The 20,369-nt window shown below is 38.5% G+C and overlaps 1 protein-coding gene across 2 annotated transcripts in view; it reads left to right on the top strand.

Annotated features, from left to right (window-relative positions):
- Positions 1–875: 875 nt before the first annotated feature.
- BBS9 (Bardet-Biedl syndrome 9) overlaps positions 876–20,369 on the top strand; it is a 448,772-nt gene continuing 429,278 nt past the window's right edge. Inside the window, exons 1-2 of one of the 2 annotated variants that reach the window (XM_032401801.1) lie at positions 876–1,626; positions 14,224–14,344. In XM_032401801.1, the coding sequence (XP_032257692.1) occupies positions 14,233–14,344 (112 nt within the window). In that variant the 5' untranslated portion in view covers positions 876–1,626; positions 14,224–14,232. The remainder of the gene's footprint in view (positions 1,627–14,223; positions 14,345–20,369) is intronic. The other variant, XM_032401802.1, reaches the window with a different exon arrangement.

Here is a 20,369-nt window from a genome sequence, read left to right as displayed (position 1 = left end):
TGGATATCAAGCTTTCAGAAGCTTCTCCTGTCACAGGGAATATGTATTTTTTTTTTTTAAATTAAGCAGTTACATATCTTAGCGGGTTGAAATATAAATTAGTAGTTCAAGATAATTTTTTCTTTTTCTTTTTAAGTAGGTTCCATGCCCAGCGCAGAGGCCAACATAGGACTTGAACTCATTCATGATACTGAGATCAAGACCTGACCTGAGATCTAGAGTCAGCTGCTTAACCAACTGAGCCACCCAGGCGCCCTCAAGGTAATTTTCACATTATTATTTTCATACACTATTTTATTCTATTATTTAAAAAACCCTTTTTATTCTAAGGGCACCCCTTTGCTTTTGAAAACAAAGATAAAAAAAAAAACTGGCCTTATTATTATGTTCAGTTGTAAAGTTGAACATTTATATATCTATATACCAGGTAATCCACTCTAAGGTATATGCTAAAGAGAGCCGTTGCGCATGGGATCAGAAGCCACGTATAAATAACCTCACGGCAGCACTGTTTCTCCTAGGAAAAAATAAGCACCTGGAAATTGTTTAAATGCTCCACCGCCTCCACGATGTTTGTCTTCCCCACGTCTTCCTCTTCAAGGTGAATGTATACTGGGCCAGCACCACCCCCGCCACGGGAGCTCCCACACTGGCGCTCCCTACTGAGGCCACCCTGGCCACCACCGCCTGGTTCACATACGGGGCCTCTTGCGCCTGAGATCGGGGAAAATAACTGCTCCGGGAGTCTGCGACGCGCGAGCCCGCGGAAAAGCCCAGACGCTCCGCCCCTCCTGCGCAAGCCCCGCCCCCGCGGGAAGCTCCACCCCACGCGCTGACACGCGGGACGGGTAGGCGTGGGAGGGGTGTGGCCTGCGTCCACAGCGGAGGCAGGAGGCGGATATTCCTCGGAGCCTACATCTGAGGAACTGTCCAAGGACCGGAAAGGGAATGGTATTAATTATCTCTGTGCTAATAAGGACCAGGGAGTGGTTCACTCCAGCCCCCTCCTTTAGAAATCTGATTCCAGCCAGGCCAAGCAGAAAAAGTCTTCCACTTTCCACCCTCCTCGGCCACTCTGGACTACAGCCCCCAGAAGGCATCGGAGCTCAGCCATCCGACTTGCGCAGCGGCGTTCGTTGTAAAGTGCTATGACAACAGGGCGAAGATGGCTTGGAGTTAGGCGGGAGTAGGGAGTTGTCCCTTCCGCCGTTGCTGTCCTCTATCTGCTACATCCCACTGACTGCCTCCCTCACCATTTCCTCCTCTTTGTGAGAAGCAGGACTTGCCGTTGTTCTGGCCTGCCTGGTCTCTTCCAAGGGATTGATGCCGTTTCCCCTGCGTGTCTGCGGGGTTGACACAGAAGGGATGCAGGTTTACTCCTTGTGGGTGTCGCTCCAACTCTGTGGAGCTGGTGGTGCTCCCTGGTGAGGCTCTTTCTATCTGGGACGTGGAACAAGTTGGAGCAGGGGAACGACAGGGAGTAGTGAAGCGAGGGGTTGCTTTGCTCTGCACCCTCCATTCTTGCTCTCGTCGTTGCAGCCCTGGGACCCTGGCAGGCGTACTTAAAGGGAAATCTGCGGAGAGTTCGAGGAAAGGTGGGGCAGGACCCACCTGATTCGGCATCAGGTAAGCGTATGTCTGGAATTAAACATTGGGAGCGTGAATGCCCTTTCTGTGTTTTGTTTTGTGGGCAAGATTGATCCTCTGATGCCATGGAATGGTTTTGGGGGATATTGGATGATAGGTTTCTTAGGAAGGATGTTTGCATTAAAAATCGAACAGAACGCAACTAGGTGCACAAAGTGTGTGGAATCTTATGAACATTTTTAAGAAAGGGTGATAAGAATTTTTAAAGATTCCATTCAGAAATGTCACGTGGTGCACAAGCATCCTCCTCCCATGACTCTTCAACAGGTCTTGTGAGCAAATGGTCAAAGCAATTCTCAGCCCACGATTGCAGTAGGATGCATGCACTAATACCCTCTAATTCTTGCAATAGGATTACTGCTTCTCCTTCTCTCTCTGTATTGCAGACCACAGCAGTTTAGATGAACTGAGCTGATGTTTATCAGCATCTCCTTTCCCTAATTAAGTCCTACAATTGACTTCAATGGAGAAATTCATAGTTTTGTTTTTGTTTTTGTTTTTTGCCACCTCACTTTTCCTTTAAACATGAAACCACGTCACACACATACACAACTTGAAGATGCTAGGAGGAAAACTATCGGTCTTCACTAAAGTTGTCCAGCATTTAGAGCGGCATAGATTTTCTAACTTGTTAGAAATACATAAAGAGAATAATTGCTGATATATATATATTTTTTTGTGAATAGACTAAATCCTTATTTAGGAGAATTAAAAAAAACTTGCAAATAATTTATAAGCTGTTTGAGTTTAAGGAATTTTTAGTTTTGTGTAATTGTGTGTAATTGCTCTTAAATTACAACCACACACTTATGTTTATGGTACAAGTTCTTGATGAAAACATTCACTGAAGGGGAAAAATCCAGTATCAATAGTATATAGTAGTTGTTAATGTTTTACATCTTTTGATGTATGTAGCAAGTCTCATCCCTCAGAATAAAGACTCAAATATTTCTCAAAAATTATTGAAACACATGATGTTATTATAAAACATCCCTGTTGATTAACATTTCAGTGAAAGATTACTGTCATTTTTTATTTTTTATTTTTTAAAAGATTTTATTTATTTATTGATGAGAGAGAGAGAGGCAGAGGCAGAGGGAGAAACAGGCTCCCCAAGGAGCAGGGAGCCTGATGCAGGACTCGATCCCAGGACCCTGGGATCATGACCTGAGCCAAAGGCAGACACTTAACCATCTGAGGCACCCAGGTGCCCCATTTTTTAAATGTTGCATTTAAATATTCAGTCCAGAGGTTCAGATTGGCATTGCTCAGAATACATTCCACCACCACCACTTCTATTACTACTACTAGGTTACTACTGACATTTATCTGACATTTATTGAGTACATCCTATGGTTAAGCAGTTACATGTGTTAGGCCATTTTATCTTCCCACCCCCCAGAACCATTAGGAGATTAGAAGGTGAGGGACTTGTTTCAAGTCACTCTGCTGAGGTGTGAAATGGAAAAGAGAACCCAGGTCTGTTTAACTCCCTCTCCTGTGCTCTTTTGTCTTCTGTGTCTTTTATTGAAAATTTCAATACTGATTCCTTATAATATTGTCTTCAAAAGCAACATTCTTCTAATTCTACATATACTTGTCACTTTTCTTGCCCTGGATGACCTACTTTCCAAAATTTGAGTCAGGACTAGCATGACCTGGAGAAAGTAAAACTGCAAATATGAACAACAACAGTGTCAGCAGCTTAGCCTCCTAATTCCAGGATCTACCTTCTAATCCAAATATTCTCTCTCTCTCTTTTTTTTTTTTTTTTAAGAGAAGGAGAGAGAATTTTAAGCAGGCTCCACGCCCAGTGTGCAACCAAACCTGGGGCTCAATCTCACAACCCTGAGATCACAACCCTGAGCCCAAGTCAAGATCAGATGCTTAACCGACTGAGCAACCCAGGCACCCCCACATTTTCTTTCCACAGGATTCTTGGGGTTATTTTTGTTGCAGCAATTCTTCTAGTCATCCTTCCATATTGTAGGACTAGGCCAATGGGGTGTTAAAACATCCATATCTTAAATGAGAACTAAATCTGAGTAAATTTTGATATGGAAGATAATGTATATATGTTAAGTATTAAAAACAAGAAAGTGTCAAGTATGGAAGAGTATTTCTGGAGTTAGGGGATAAAGAGGTTTTCTTCTATTTATTATTCTAATGAAGCATAAGAAATCAATCTTTTGTGGTTATAGGTATGGACCCTTTAAAACCTTCACATTGTTGTTTTCTAGTCATCCTTAAAAAAATTAATTAGGTCGGGGCGCCTGGGTGGCTCAGTCAGTTAAGCATCTGCTTTGGGCTCAGGTCATGATCCCAGGGTACTGGGATCGAGCCCCTCGTGGGGCTCCCTGCTCAATGGGGAGTCTGATTCTCCCTCTGTTCCCCACTCCTCCTGCTCTCTCTCTCAAATAAATAAACAAAATCTTAACAAAAAATTTATTTAGGTGTATGAAATACTTTCTTGCAGTTTGAGCTTGCAGTGATTACAATTAATACCAACAGAGTATATCTTTTTAGTCTTTGTGGGGTGGCTTCACTGAATGTTTAGGGTTCTGGAGTAGACAGCCTGCTTTGGGATGCTACTTCTACTACTTACTAGTTGTGACCACTTGGGCAGGTTTCTTAACCTCTCTGTATTCAGGGATACCTGAGTAATAGTACCTACCTTTTACTTTGTAGTTCTGTTTTGAAGATTAAAATAGAGTACTTGCAAAGCACTTAGAGCACTGCCTGGGACTTAGTGAATGATTAGTAACTCTTAGCTATTATTTTCCTTTATATCAGTACTTCTTTTTTTTATTGTTGAATAATATTCCGTTTTATGGATATGCCAACATTGTGTTTATATATTCATCAGTTGATAGACATTTGGATCATTTCTACCTTTTGTTTGGATCATTTTTACCTTTTGAATATTATGAATAATGCTGCTATAAATGTTCCTGTATAAGTTTTTATGTGGACATATGTTTTCATTTCTCTTGCAACCTTGGACTGGAATTGCTGGATCATATGATTACTCTATGTTTAATTGTTTGAGGAGTTGCCAGATCACTTTCCAAAGTGGTTGTACCATTTTACATTACCACCAGCAGTGTATGAGCATGTTGATTTTTCCACATCTTTGCCCAAACTTGTTTCATCATAGTGGGTATAAGGTGGTATCTCATTGTAGTTTTGATTTTCATTTCCCTGTTGGCTAATGATGCTGAACATCTTTTCATGTGTTTATCAGCCACTTGTATATCTGACTTGGAGAAATATATATTCAGATCCTTTGCCCATTTTTAAATTGGGTTTCTGTCTGTGTATTATTGAGTCATAAGAGTTCTTTGTATGTTACATATATATATATATTTAAATATTTTATTTATTTGAGAGAGAGAGAGAAAGAGAGAGAGAGAATAAGCTGGGGGAGAGGCAGAGGGAGAGGGAGAAGCAGGCTCCCCACTGAGCAGGGAGCCCCATGAGGGGCTCGATCCCAGGACCCTGAGATCATGACCTGAGCCGAAGGCAGACGCTCAACGAGTTGAGCCACCTAGGTGCCCCCAGATGTGTCTTTTATCAGAGATACGATTTGCAATATTTTCTCCCATTCTGTGGGTCTTTTTCACTTTCTTAGTGTTGTTTGAAGCGAAAGTTTTAAATTTTGGTGAAGTCCCTTTATTTTTTCTTTTGTTACTTATGCTTTTGGTGTCAAGTTTAAGAATCTATCACAATATCTAATATCAAGATTTACTTTTAAGTTTTCTTCTAATAAGTCTTCTAAGAGTTTTATAGTTTTAGCTATGCATTAGCATACATAAAAGTCTTTGATCCATTTTGAGTTAGTTTTTTTTATATGGTTTGAGGTAAGGGTCTAACTTCATTCTTTCTCATGTGGCTATTTAATTGTCCTAGAACCATTTGTTGCAACTTCTCATTGAATGGTCTTAGCATCTTTGTTGAAAGTCATTTACCATAGGTGTATAAATTTATTTCTGGACTCTCCATTCTTTTCCATTTATCTGTATGTCTGTCCTTATGCCAGTACCATACTGTCCTGAATACTATTGTTTTGTAATTAGGTTTTGAAATGGGAAAATTCTCCAACTTTGTTCTTCTTTTTTAAGATTGTTTTGGCTGTTCTGAGTTGCTGGCACTTCTTATTCTTCTTTTTTTGAAGTTTATTTAATTATTTATTTGAGAGAGAGAGAGAGAGAGGGTGCATGAGTGCACGCACATCAGGGGGAGGGGAGAGGGAGAGAGAATCTCTAGCAGATCCTGGCTGAGTGTGGAGCCCCCATGCAGGGCTGGATCTCATGACCCTGAGATTATGACCTGAGCTGAAATCAAGAGTCAGACGCTTAACCGACTGAGCCACTTAGGTGCCCCAGTTGCTGGCAATTCTTTTTTTTTTTTTTTTTTTTTAAGATTTTATTTATTTGAGAGAGAGAATGAGAGAGAGAGCACATGAGAGGGGTAGGGTCAGAGGCAGAAGCAGACTCCCCGCTGAGCAGGGAGCCTGATGCGAGACTCAATCCCGGGGCTCCAGGATCATGACCTGAGCCGAAGGCAGTCGCTTAACCAACTGAGCCACCCAGGCGCCCAGTTGCTGGCAATTCTATATGAATTTCAGAATAAGCTTGTCAATTTGTTCAAAGAAGCCATATGGGAATCTGATAAGGATTGCACTGAATCTGTAGATCAATTTGGGAAGTATTGCATCTTAATAATGTTCTGGCTTCATATCCATGGACATGGGATGTCTTCCTGTTTATTTAGATCTTTAATTCTTTTGACTGTGTTTTATAGTTTTCAGCTGCTTTTGTTAAATTTACTCCTAGGTATTTTATTCTTTTGGATGCTATTGTAAATGCAGTTGTTTTTTTAAGTTTCATTTTTTTGGATTGTTCATTGCAAATGCATAGAAATGCAATTGATTTTTGTATGTTAATTCTTTTGTGTCCTTCAACCTTACTTAACTTGTTTATTAGCTCTAATAGTTTTTCACTGAATTTCTTAGGATTTTCTATACACCAGATCATGTCATCTGCAAGTAAAGATAGTTATACTTCTTCCTTTCCAGTCTGGGAGCCTTTTAGTTCTTTTTCTTACCTAATTGCCTGACCTAAAACCTCCAGTACAATGTTGACTAAAAGTCGTGAATATGGACATCCTATTCTTGTGTCTGATCTTAGGGAAAGAGCATCTAGTCATTCATCATTAAGTATGGTATAAGCCATGGGCTTTGCATAGAGATGTTCTTTATCAGTTTGAGGAAGTTCCCTTTTATTTCCTAATGTTTTAAGTGTTTTTATAGTGGAAGAGTGTTGGATTTTATTTTGTCAGATGCTTTTCCTGAGTTGAGATGATAAGGTGGTTTTTAATTTTTGCTTTATTGATATGGTGTAGTATTTTAATTCATTTTTGGATGTTAAACTAACCTTGCATTCCTGGGGTTAAATCCCACTTGGTCATGGTACCTAGTTCTTTTTATATGTTGCTTGATTCATTTTGCTAGTGTTTTGCTGAGGATTTTGCATCCATATTTATTAGAGATATTGGTCTGTAGTTTTCTTGTGTTTGCTTAATTTTGGTATCAATGTAACACTAGCCTTATAGAATGAGTTGGGAAGTATTCCCTCCTCTTTTATTTCTTGGAGTAGTTTGTGAAGAATTGGTCTTAATTTTTTTGTGTTTGGTAGAATTCACCATCTGAGCCTGGTCTTTTTTGTGGGTAGTTGTTTGATTTAGATTTTTTCATCTTTAGTCAGCCACAGATAGCTGGAATCAAGATAAATAATGCTGAGGTCCTGCTCCTCCAGGGAAGATAATTCTCTGATCGGGGGCTGTGGGGAGAGGGTGCCTCTCTGTTCTTGGCTGTACCAGTCTGGAGTGGAGTTTCTATCTTGTTTTGAGCTAGGAGTGAGGAGAGAAGGAGTGATTATTGGTTTTTTAAATACTACAGACTCTTAATTTTCTTACTGAGTCTTAGTAGATTTTTTATGTTTCTTTATTTTCTATATACTCTTAGGACAATTTCCAGAGACTTTAAATGGTTGTTTTAAAAAATAATTTTCACCAGTTTTGCTGGGGAGTGGGTCCATGGAGCTTCTCACATGTCATTCTGAAAGTGAAATCCTCTGAAATTTTAAATTTCATAGCATAATGGTTATGGGAGACATATATTATCAAAAGATTTGGTCAGAGTTCCATTAGATATCAAAGTACTCTAGTGTTTGTAAAACTTTTAAGAGTAAGTTAAAAAGTTATTATATACAAGTTTATTAGGAACACAACTGCTGTGTGCTAAGAGAATTTTTTTTTAAAGATTTTATTTATTTATTTATTTAAAGATTTTATTTATTTATTTGACAGAGAGAGACACAGCGAGAGAGGGAACACAAGCGGGGTAGTAGGAGAGGGAGAAGCAGGCCTCCCGCAGAGCGGGGAACCTGATGTGGGGCTTGATCCCAGGACCCCGGGATGATGACCTGAGCCGAAGACAGACGCCCAACGACTGAGCCACCCAGGCGCCCCTAAAGATTTTATTTATTAATTTGAGAGAGAGAGAGAGAGAGCATGAGTAGGGGGAGTGGCAGAGGAAGAGGGAGAAGCAGACTCCCCACTCTACTGACTCATGCTTTTTCATTTTTTCTTGATATTAAATTGCAGGCAGTGGCAGTCTAACAAGACAAGAAGCTAGAGACCAGGGAGAGGGTACGCAGAAGCAAGTTTCTGCCATTAGCTGTGTGACTCAGGGGAATCATGTAACTAACCTCTCTGGGTCTCTCTTACAGAAGGAGAGGACTAACTGATTATTAGGTACCTTCTAACTGTTAATGTTAAAGTCTCTTTTTCAAGCTTGGAAAGGTAACAGGTGGCACAGGTCCCAGGAAAAAGGAAGTGGGAAAGTAGAGCCATGCTATAAGAAAACATCTACTTTGGCTATCAGGTATCAGTTAAACTGGTGCTTTTTATACATTAAGGTACATGTGAATCACCTGGGGATATTGTTTGAGGTGGGGCTGAGGTTTTGTATCATAAGGTCTTGGGTGATGCTGATGCTGGTCCATGGACTACACTTTGGGTAGCAAGGAGCTAAACAATGTAGGAAAGGAGAGCTTTCAGCAGCTAATGAAGTGGAGGGTGACTAAGGAGAAACCGAGAGCAGGAGAAGCAGGAAGGAACTAAATGTTGCCTGTGTTATTTTGTCAATAGGAATAGGTCTTAAATTTTATGATTGAAGTCTTTGAAAAATTAGTGCTTGATGACATTTCCATTTACAGACAATGTTGGAGAGTTAGTTTTTCATATTGGAGGGTTTTTCTTTTTTATTTTAGCAAGCTGAAAAAATTTGCTCATTAACAAAGATTTTTGAGGCCATTTTCACATAATAGCTATTTTCACCTGATGCAGTCATGTGTGTTTATACTCACTTTGATTTTTTATATATTATTTAATAGCATTGATGGAAAAAACTCTTCTTTGTGACCATTACTTGGGTGTTTAATATGTTCTCTAGGCAGGTCCCATGAGGTTTTCTCTTCTGCCTACATGAGGGGAAAGATACCCCTTTGGATGTTGAACAGATCTTCTCTTCCTATTTTCTCTCCTTGAGACTCCTTTTAAACTGGCTGATGCAGAATGTGTACAAAGGATCCCATAATTGTTGGTTAGCCTGTTGATTTCTATTTTTGACTGTGTCTCCAAATGGAGTTTTGACCCCAAGCTTTCATTCTTTGTGACATATCAGCAGCATTTCATAGAGCTGGCCACTCTCTTTTTCTAGATACACCTTTTTTTTCCTATTTCCTTCCAGATGGCACACTCCTGGTTTTCCTTTGGTATCATTGGATGCCCCTGTTCAGTTTTCTTTTCTTTTTTTTCCTGGCCTCTGACCCCAGAGCCCCGTTTTTCTACCTTGGAAGCTTGTGTCTGATTTCCTCCAGAACTCTGCCCCCCAGCCCCCCACAGCCCAGCCTCATGCACCTTTTCCCTTTTTGGATTATGCTTTTTATTCTTTCACTGTAATAAATCATGGCCATGATAATAACTATATGATGAGTGCTGTGAGTCCTCCAAGTGAGTCTTTGAGTGGTATTGAATTTGGGTAATATTCTGCTCTGGGCTGCAAGAGAATGATGTATCTTTATATTGTAGTCTAATAGTATATAGGTGTATAACAACTTTCCATATATATCTGGAGTATATAATGAGACTATGTGGCGCTTATTAAGTACTATTAGTTCCCTCTCAAATAAAAAAAATCTAGTAAAAGTGTAATAAAGTGTTTATTACATTTTTTGTATACTTGCTGCCAGGTTTGAAGTTTAGTCATCTGGCAATCTGTATGGTTATATAATGGCATTAGTAATAACAAGTGATGCAGATGTTTTTCAGAAACTCTCCCACATATGTTAAAACTCATTATAAGCTTTTTTACCTCCTATGTTTTTTTCCCTTCACTTCCATCAACACTTTGCCTTTATCTGACTAATTTCTTTTTTAGTGGAAAGAGAGGCCTTGGATGGAATTTTCTTTTTTCTTTTTTTCCTATTGTTTGTTTCTTTAAACTTATCATCTGAAATAATATACTCACATAGAAATTGTAAAAGTAATGATTTCCCAGTGGTAGCAGAACAATTATCAAACTACTAAATTGATGTTAGTATAATACTATAACTAAACTATAAATATTACTTTAAAAAATCTTAGATTTCACTATGTTTTATATTATATACACTTTTCATCTTGGAATATAGCTCAAAGAAATTAAAATTTATCCCATGAAACCACCACTAAAATCAGGGTACAGAACTTTTCCATCATCCCAAAGAATTTCCCTTCTCCTAGCCCATTAAATTCACCGCCCCCCCAACGCTGGCAATCACTGATCTGTTTTCCATCAGTTTAATTTTTTCATTTTGAAAATGTTATGGAAATGGAATTATTTAATATGTGATCTTTGGGGGTTGGGCTTTTTTTTCACTCAGCATAATACCCTTGAGATCCATCCTTGTTGTTGTTATTTCATTTAAAAAAAATTGCTGAGTTTTATTCTATGGTAAGGATTTACCATAGTTTGTTTATTCACACATTGAAGGACATTTGTTTCTTTTCTTCAATGTAGGTTTTAAAAAAAAATATCATAAAAAGGTAAAAACCATAACAATGGCTAAGGTTTATTGAGTGCTTATATGTAGGAAGTATTGTGCTAATAATACCATGTTCCTTTTTTTCAAACTAAAAGTTTTTATTTTTGATTTTGAATTGTGATAACATATATACATATACATAACATACATAACATAAAATGCATATGTATACATAACATTACCATATACATATACATATAACATACATATACATAACATAAAATTACCATCTTAACCATTTTTAAGTGTACAGTTCAGTAGTGTTAAGTACATTCACATTTTTGTGCAACCAGTCTCCAGAACTCTTCACCTTACAAAACTGAATCTCTATACCCATTAAACAAAAGCTCTCCACTTCTTTCTCACTCCAAACCTGGCAACCACCATTCTACTCTATTAATTTGGCTACTCTAGATACCTCATATAAGTGGAATCATGCCGTATTTGTCTTTGTGACTGGTTTATTTCACTTAACATAATGTTCTCAAGGTTCATCCATGTTGTTCCATGTGTCAGAGCTCCCTTGTATGTATATACCACATTTTGTTTATCCAGTCATTCATTGATGGACACTTGGGTTGCCTCTGCCTTTTAGATATTGTGAATAGTGCTGTTATGAACATGGGTGTACATATCTCTTTGAATTCTTGTTTTCATTTCCTTTGAATATATACCCAGAAGTGGAATGGGTGGATCATATGGTAATTTATATTTTTATATTTTTATTTATTTATTTATCTATTTATTTGTTTTTTATTTTATATTTTTATTTTTTTAGAGGGAGAGATCGCAGGGGAGATGGGTAGAGGAGAGGGAGAGAGAGAATCTTAAGCAGGCTCCATGCTCAGCACGTAGCCCAACATGGGGCTCTGTCTCACATCCTTGAGGTCATGACCTGAGCTGAAATCAACAGTCAGATGCTTAACTGACTGAGCCACCCAGGAGCCCTGGTAATTTGTATTTTTAATTTTTTGAGGAACCACCATATAGTTTCCATAGCGGTTGCACTCTTTTAGATTTTCACCATCAGTGCACAAGGGTTCCAGTTACATCACATCCTTGCCAACACTTGTTATTTTCTGGGTTTTTTGTTTGTTTGTAGTAGCCCTAGTGGGTGTGAGGTGGTATTTCATTATGTTTGTGATTTGCATTTCCCTAATAATTAGTGATGTTGAACATTGTTTCACATGCATTTTGGCCATTTATATATCTTCTTTGGTGAAATGTCTGTTCAAGTCCTTTGCCCATTAAAAATTTTTTTTTGTTATTAACATAACAATAAAAAAAATTAAAAAAAAATTTTTTTTTGTTGACATGTATGAGTTCGTTATGTATTCTGTATATTAACCCTTTATTAGATATATAATTTGTAGATATTTTCTTCCATTCCATAGGTTGCCTCTACTGCATTCTTATTTATTCCTCACAACATCTTTCATTATTTTATAGATGAGGAAGCTGACTTTTAGTAACCCTCCACTGATTTCATGGTTTGTATGGAACACGGATTCAAATTCACACTGACCTTCTCCAGAGTCTACAGTTTTCACCACCACATGATTCTCAGCTAATTTCTTGGCCAACTTAATGAAAGCAAGTGGTCTTGCTTTCTGTGATTAGCCTATGTGGAAGGCCTACTTTAAGAAGCAGATTGATTTACATTTTTAAATTTTAATTTTAATTTATTTTTAAAGATTTTATTTATGTATTTGACAGAGAGAGAGAGAGAGAGAGAGAGCACAGGCAGGGGGAGTGGCAGGCAGAGGGAGAGGGAGAAGCAGGCTCCCCACAGAGCAGGGGAGCCCAATGTGGGGCTCTATCCCAGGACCCTGGGATCATGACCTGAACCGAAGGCAGACGCTTAACCAACCGAGCCACTCAGGTGCCCTACATTTTTTTAAATGTATAGTTGATCCTCATTATTTGCAGATTCCCTAGTTGTGAGTTTACCTATTTGCTAAAATTTATTTGTAATACCAAAATCAATACTCATGGTGCTTTTGGGTCATTCATAATCATGCACAGAGTGGCAAAAAATTTGAGTCACTTGACGCACATATTCCAGCAGATGTCATCCACAGTAACTGCCTACTTGTTTCAGCTCTTATATTATATACAAGTATCCTTTTCATGGTCTACTTAGTGCCGTGTTTTCTACATCTCTGTGGTTTTGGTTTATTTATTTGTTTTTTTAAATTTTTGTTGCTTAAAAAGGTCCCCAAATGTAGTGGTGAAGGGCTGTCTAATGTTCCTAAGTGTGAGAAGGTTGCTATGTACCTTATAGAGAAATATATGTATCAGATAAGCTTCCTTCAAGTAAGAGTTATAGTGTTGTTGACTGTTGAGCTTGAATGTTCGTGAATCAACAGTATATTAAATAAAGTATCTTTAAACAGAGACACATAAAAAACAAAGTTATGTATTGATTGGTTCATGAAAATATTGTGACTAGAGGCTCACAGGAGCCTAACTTTCTATTTTCCCTAGGAGAAGTAGTTCAGTATTTGCTAAGTTCAGTATTTGCTAAGGTTTGCTGCAGCCTTATAGAATGGAATGTCTTTGAATAAGGAAAATTGACTGCATTTCCTAACAATTATTTAAAGCAGTGTAGCATGAAGAAAAGGCTCATTTATGTTGGATAAATGAACTTCCATAGAATCCCAGGGTGTGTGATGTTTGTGTTGTAATTCAAGAAGTCCAATGGGCTTTCACATTTACTATATCAATATCAATGGTAGATGTGGCTGGCATATCCTCATTCTAGATGAGGAATCAAAGTAGAGGGAGATTTTATGGGTTGCCTGAGTCACAGGTGGTTAGTGATATAGTGGTATAAATGCCTGTACACTCAGTTTTCCTGGTTGTGTTTTGGTGTGAATTTCCCTCTTCCACTTTGCCTTTCTACAGTTAGAATGGGGAAAGTGTGTGAATGCTTTTTGAGTACCTGTAATGTATCAGTTCCAGTGTTAGTCATTTGAACTCATTTGCTCTTCTCAGCAATCCATTGTGACAAGAGATGCTGTGGTCTTTCCAAAGACCAAAATGAAGGAAAATCAGGTATTTTGCTAAGGAATTATGTACTAATTAGTGCTGTTAGAATTTGAATCTTGATCCTCCAAAGAATATTTTTTGATACTTTGTGTCATTCTCTACCAAATGTTCCAGAAGAAAGAATTGGCCCAACATTTATGTATAAAATTTTTCAGACTGACTCTCCAATGGCTTTGCAAAATATCTGATCGTGTTTCCAGTTGTTTGGATTTGTGGTTTCACACATTTCTGCAAAATATAAAGAATTAAATTTAAATTCAGAAATGTTTTTCTTAACATTGTCCAAGTTTAATTTGCTATGCTTTAAGAGATAATTGATTTATAATTCATGGTGTGAAGTAGATTTTTACTATAAATAAATGCTTTCTTTTTATAGTGAACGAAAATGTCTTTATTTAAAGCCCGTGATTGGTGGTCTACTGTTCTGGGAGAAAAAGAAGAATTTGATCAAGGCTGTTTGTGTTTGGCTGACATTGACAATACTGGAAATGGACAAGGTAAGCAACTTATGGCCATGCCTCTTGGAGGAAAGCTTTACAGACATAAAATAAAAATGACTTCGTTTTTTAAAGTATACTTATTCACTTTAAAGTGTACTTATAGAACTTAAGTGAACTGTCATAATTATGCCCTAATTTTGAAGGTAGTTTTCCTTATAATATTTAGGTAGCAGACTGATAAATATAGTTCTTACTTCTGTTTCGCTCTTTGTGTTTTTCTGGTTCGCGTTGATTCTGTCATATGACTTGGAACTGGAAAAATATTACAAGGCAATGTTTAATTTGTTTTCATTTGTTGCAAAATTTGTTTTCATTTTTTTGCAAAATTAGGTAGAGCTACTAAAATATTTTTAATTTTGAAGTATTTTTAGAAATTATTTTCAAGGAAAATAATATTTTTAAAAAATTTTAAATCTGAAAGCCATTCATACCAGAATGGAAAAGTTATTCTAGCTCTATTTGTTGATAGAAAACAATTATTAAATCATTACTTTCATTTTCATATTATGATACTAGAAATAGCATTCTGTCTTATATATTTGCTTCTCTTTGCATCTTCATATTTTTTGAAGTGGTCTCTAAAACATTGTAGTTCTGTATCATTGCTATTTGAAACTTATATTTGGTTTTAATGATTTATAGTCATGAGCTTCTTCTTTTCTTTTTTGTAATCCGGATAGTCGTTGGCCTCTTAAAAAGAAAACTTACAATCATTCTTTCATTCAATGTGTATGAATATTGTCTCCTTACATTTTCTTTATTTTATTTCTCTTGTGTATAACAAAAACAGTAGAATCTTGGTGGCAAGGTGAAAGGAGAAAATTATATTGGCAAAGAAGAATGGGAGGTACTAAGCTGTACTGAGCACCTAAATTGTTTCTAAGGAAAATCTGGGCCCTGCCCTCCCACTGATAGGAGATGGGAAGGTCTTCTACTCAGAGGGTGTCCTGAGAGGTTCCTCAAAGATTATCAGCTTTGTCTCCTGCCTGTTTGTTAAAACTTATGATTCCCTTATTATTTGGCAATACAGAATACTTAGGCTATAAAAATATATGCCAAAGAGAACAATTTCAAACCCATTTTTGTCCAAACTATCTAAAGCTCAGTTTGGTTAGAAACTATCCTGATTGATTGTCTGTATAGCTTACTGTTCACTCATCATTTCTATTAGAGCTCTTCACTGGGGTGCCAGCAATGGGTTACCAGTTACCGGTTTGCTTCCTCCCAATTTGTGGCCAGCTGTGAGAAACTTCCTCTATTTTCCCAAGGGTACTATACAAAAATCACTTCATATGTGTGTCCCACATAGAAAAAATATCGCCTATCATTTCTCAAAGCTTGGACCACCGTGCAGTATCATCATATTCTGGGGTGATTGTTATATATGAAGATTTTCTATCTCAGATTTATAGCTCCTATAAGGCCATATTTCCCAAAGGTAGGTGGATTGGAAGGGTGGGCTTAGGTGTCTGCATTTTTGATAAGCTCCAAAGTTGAAGGATGACACATAACAGTTTAAGAATAATTCCCATTGATCTTATAGAATGGAAGGTAAATGAGAGCAGTTTGGGACATGCTCTATTTGAGATAGGAATGTCTAGTAGGCAGAATAGAGGTAGCGATATTTTATTTTATTTTAATTTAATTTTATTTTTTTAGAGAGTGCACATGGAGCAGGGGATGGGGGCGGGGGGAGAGGGAGAGAGAAAATCTTAAGCAGGCTCCATGCCTAACACAGAGCCCGATGTGGGGTTCTATCTCATGATCCTGAGATCTTGACCTGAGTCAAAATCAAGAGTCGCTTAACTGACTGAGGCACCCAGGTGCCCCAGTGGTAGTGATTTTTTTTTTAGACATTTTTTTTCTTAAGATTTTATTTATTTGTTTGACAGAGAGAGACATAGTGAGAGAGGGAATACAAGCAGGGGGAGCGGGAGAGGGAGAAGCAGGCTTCCCGCTGAGCAAGGAGCCTGACATGGGGCTTGATCCCAGGACCCCGGAATCATGACCCAAGCTGAAGGCAGACACTTAACGACTGAGCCACCCGGGCGCCCCCCGCCCCCCCGCCCTCCCCCCCCCCAGTGGTAGTGATTTTGAAGTGAGCCATATACTGGTTGTATTTGAAGCCCTGAGAATGTGTGAAAATGCACGGGGAAAGAAAGTGGAATAAGATGGAAAGAATCTTAAGACCATAACCTGAAGAATACAAGCATTAAAGGGGGAGGTTTGGGAAGGGTAGACAGTAATAGATTCTGAGAAAGGCAGGCAGAGAGGCAGAACTAGTTGGGCTGGTACCTGGGAGGCAAGGTTTAGTGACACGAAGACTGAAGTTTCCATGCCATTTAGCAACAAGTCATTCATTAGTGTTCTCCGTGAGGGTGGATGAGTGGGCACAATGGTAACAAAATCTAGATTTGCAGTGACTGAAGGAGTAGGAGGTAGGGAAGACTGAGTGTTTATGGCCCTTTAAAGAAACTTAGCTGTGAAAGGAAGCATGGAGGATGATGACTGGCAGTAATGTAGGGTAAAGAGAAGTGGGAAAAATTCAATGTATAGCATAGAGGATATATTAAAGCAGGGATGGGGCATCTGACTGGCTTGGTTGGTGGAGCATGTGACTCTTTATCCCAGGGTTGTAGGTTTGAGCCCCATGTTGGGTATAGAGGTTATTTAAAAATAAAATCTTAAAAAAAAATAGAGCAGGGATCCAGAGAAGACAGTCAGAGATGGGATCAGGTGTGCAGATGGAAGGTGTGAGAACTTTTTTTTCACCGTGACAGAAGGCAAGAGGGTAAGAATAGATACAGATGAAGAGAAATTTGCAGGTCAGTTTGGGAAGTTGAGACAATAATGACCCCTACTTTTCTTTGGAGTGATCAGAGAGGAAAGGTGGTATTAGGCATCTTGAAATTGTTTTAGGCAAAGCCAACTTGATATATAGAAGGATTCCTTACTAATCTTGAGATCCCAGTTGAAATTAGACTCCATGAATTTAAAGTGGTACTTACTTTCCTGTTCTTCTCAATTTAAGATTCAGATTCGTGGGAGAGACAGATAGTAAGAAGTGGGAGTGAGTAGGAGAGTCTGAGTGGTGCAGTTTAGATTCCATGCCAGCCTGTGGCCTGGAGGAGAGTTTACTACAAGAATCCTAAGTGGAAAACACATAAAGCTGACTGAAAAATAGCTACTACGTTTATCTTTTAGCTACTCAGCATTTATGTCTCACAAGGGGCAACTGTCCCTTGTACAGCTCCACAAGCACGTGCTGTTACTCATCTGCATTGGGAGATAAGAACCACGCACACCTGCTGCTTCAGAGGCACTTTCAGGGAGCCCCAGCTCTGCAAGTCCAGGATCTTTGGGTGATATCCCTTTCCCTTGTCATTTAGTCATGATCACGTTCCAATATTCTGCTGCCTCTAGACTCAGTGGTATATACAATCTGTATCCAAACTTATATATAATAGCTGAGGGAGAGAAGGAAAAATTTTAAAATTAAGATGGAGGAGTAGAAAAAATTGTATGGTAACTTAAAGAAGTCATATTGGAGGGATACCTTCTGTTTTGTATCTGGTTACTGGGCTGTGTAACTATGCTACTTACTTTTTTTTTTTTTTTTTACTACCTTCCGTCTGGTTAGGGCTCTTGGTCTTGAGTGGAGATGGAGGGACCAGAGAATTGGTCTAGGCCTGTATTCCTGAGGGATGTAGTACATTAATGCTTGCCTAAAGAGGACTGTAGTAGTTTCATTTACTACTGATCCAGACAGTGTGGGGGAGGATCCTTGGAGATCCCTGGGCTTCACTCATATTTCTTTCGGCATCATTTGGCTCTTAAGAGATGATGATGAGGTAGTCCTGGTTTCTGCAGATTGGATTGTGGCAGTACATTTAAAGATATATGCCTATTCCTGTCCTGTGAAAGCAAACTCTTTCTGTTTAGAAAGGAGAAATGCATTATTAAGATCTAAAACTGTATTCAAGTAGATGGATTGTATTAGTTGGCTCCAAGAAAGACAAGATGTGGAATAATAGAAGAATTTGGGGTTACCCTTTTAAGTTACACTGATCAACCCTAACTCTCTCTATAAGACCCATTAAACTTGAATATTGACAGATTTGGTTATTAAACAGTGATGTGGTAGGAATCACCACATATGCATATTAACGCTTTTTGGCATCGAATTTTGAAAACTACCCCAAATCAGGCCTAGCAGTGGTATGTATGTGTGTGTGTATGTATGTATGCATGTATGTATTTAAGTAGGCTCCATGCCCAGCGTGGAGCCCAACACAGGGCTTGAACTCACAACCTGGAGATCAAGACCTGAGCTGAAACCAAGAGTCGGACCAACTGAACCACCCAGGCACCCCTACCCATGGTATTGATTTTGATTTTTCTCCCTGATGGGGAGATAGAGTTCCATTGGCTTCCATATAGCTCTCCCCATATAATATCCTTCATGTACATGTTAGGGAACCAAAAGGATGTTCTACTATTTTCTGTGAAAATACATTTCCTTTAAACTCTCAGAAACTGGGTGAGAAATCATAGGCTGGCTTTGCTCTCCCACTGGGTGAACTAAGTTAAAAAATTCATTTATCACTGAGTCTCCATAATTAGCAACAACAGTATATTTCTAGGCTTCCCGAATTAGTAGTAACTCAGAGCCAATATTCAGTATTCTCACAAAGTTTGGGTATTTCCCTTTCCTCAGTGTACCTGGATAAATAACTACTTGTCCTGTAGAGAAGGATCTGAGGAAACTTTATATTAGACATGTGTGGTGTTACAGCAACATCTGTGCACTGTATTGTCTTTATTCAAGGGACTCTGAGTCTGTAAATTGACTTCAGTGTGGAAATGGGTGAGATGCCATGACTGTCTATGTGGTGGCTTGAGTTAGTCTTTTTCAGGGACCTGTAATATTTTTGGTTATAGATTTCAAAAAAGGCTTGAGTTTGATAAACACATTATAGGACCTTCTTAAAATTGAATACTACTCTAACAACAACAACAAAAATGAACCACTGGGAAAAAAAGGGTCTTAATGAGTCATTCATTTCATTCCTGGGGATCCCATTAATCATAGCTTAAAATCCGTGAGAATTAGACAGTTACCTGAGATCTGGTTACTATAAAAGTTCTACTATTTTTTTTTAAGATTTTATTTATTTATTTGACAGAGAGAGACACAGCAAGAGAGGGAACACAAGCAGGGGGAGTGGGAGAGGGAGAAGCAGGCTTCCCATGGAGCAGGGAGTCCGATGCTGGGCTCGATCCCAGGACCCTGGGATCATGACCTGAGCCGAAGGCAAACGCTTAATGACTGAGCCACCCAGGCGCCCCAAAAGTTCTACTATTTAAATACTCATACATACACATTTTGATTCTAGGGGTTAAATTGTCACCATGTGGACTTCGCCATCCTGGCTTCCTCTTATCTCTGAAGAAAGGGCTGTGTTGAAGTTGAATCTTGGTTATTTAGTAAGTGAAATAGGGATTAGGGCGTGGTGGGATACATAGGAAGCTCAGTGAGGAGTGTTTTAGAAAAGTTTGGAGGTTTAAGTATATCCAAGCCTTCTAGACTTTGCTAGTAACCTCATTATGTAACATTGTAATCCCATTCTTTGTGATGAATGTCTTTGCTTTTATGCATACTCATTTGTTAGTGTAATTTAAAACCTACAGAATCAGTCCCTGAATTAGCTTCTTAGTGGTTAAGCCTCATGGATATAAGAAGAAAGAAATTCTTTCTGCAGAGTCCCAAGGACCCTGAATTTTATTCTTTACCCTGAGATGGAAATTTTGAGGTTTAAACTTATCATTCTCTTATTTTAAATTATCCAGTGCTCTTAGAAAAGCCATCTTATATATGGTTTGGCATTCCTCCTTCCTGTTCAGTTGGCCTAGGGCAGCAGCTATCCAGTCCACCAGAGTGTCACCTGCAGTGGGCACAGGGTCCCATTTGCCTGGAGGGTTAACTTGATTAACCATCTGTCACCGTGTACAATTTTATTGT

The sequence above is a fragment of the Phoca vitulina genome, unplaced genomic scaffold (assembly GCF_004348235.1).
Source record: "Phoca vitulina isolate PV1807 unplaced genomic scaffold, GSC_HSeal_1.0 scaffold4, whole genome shotgun sequence".
Classification (NCBI taxonomy): Eukaryota; Metazoa; Chordata; class Mammalia; order Carnivora; family Phocidae; genus Phoca; species Phoca vitulina.
Note: the sequence above shows the minus strand (reverse complement) of the source record. Positions and strands in the feature narration are given on the sequence as shown.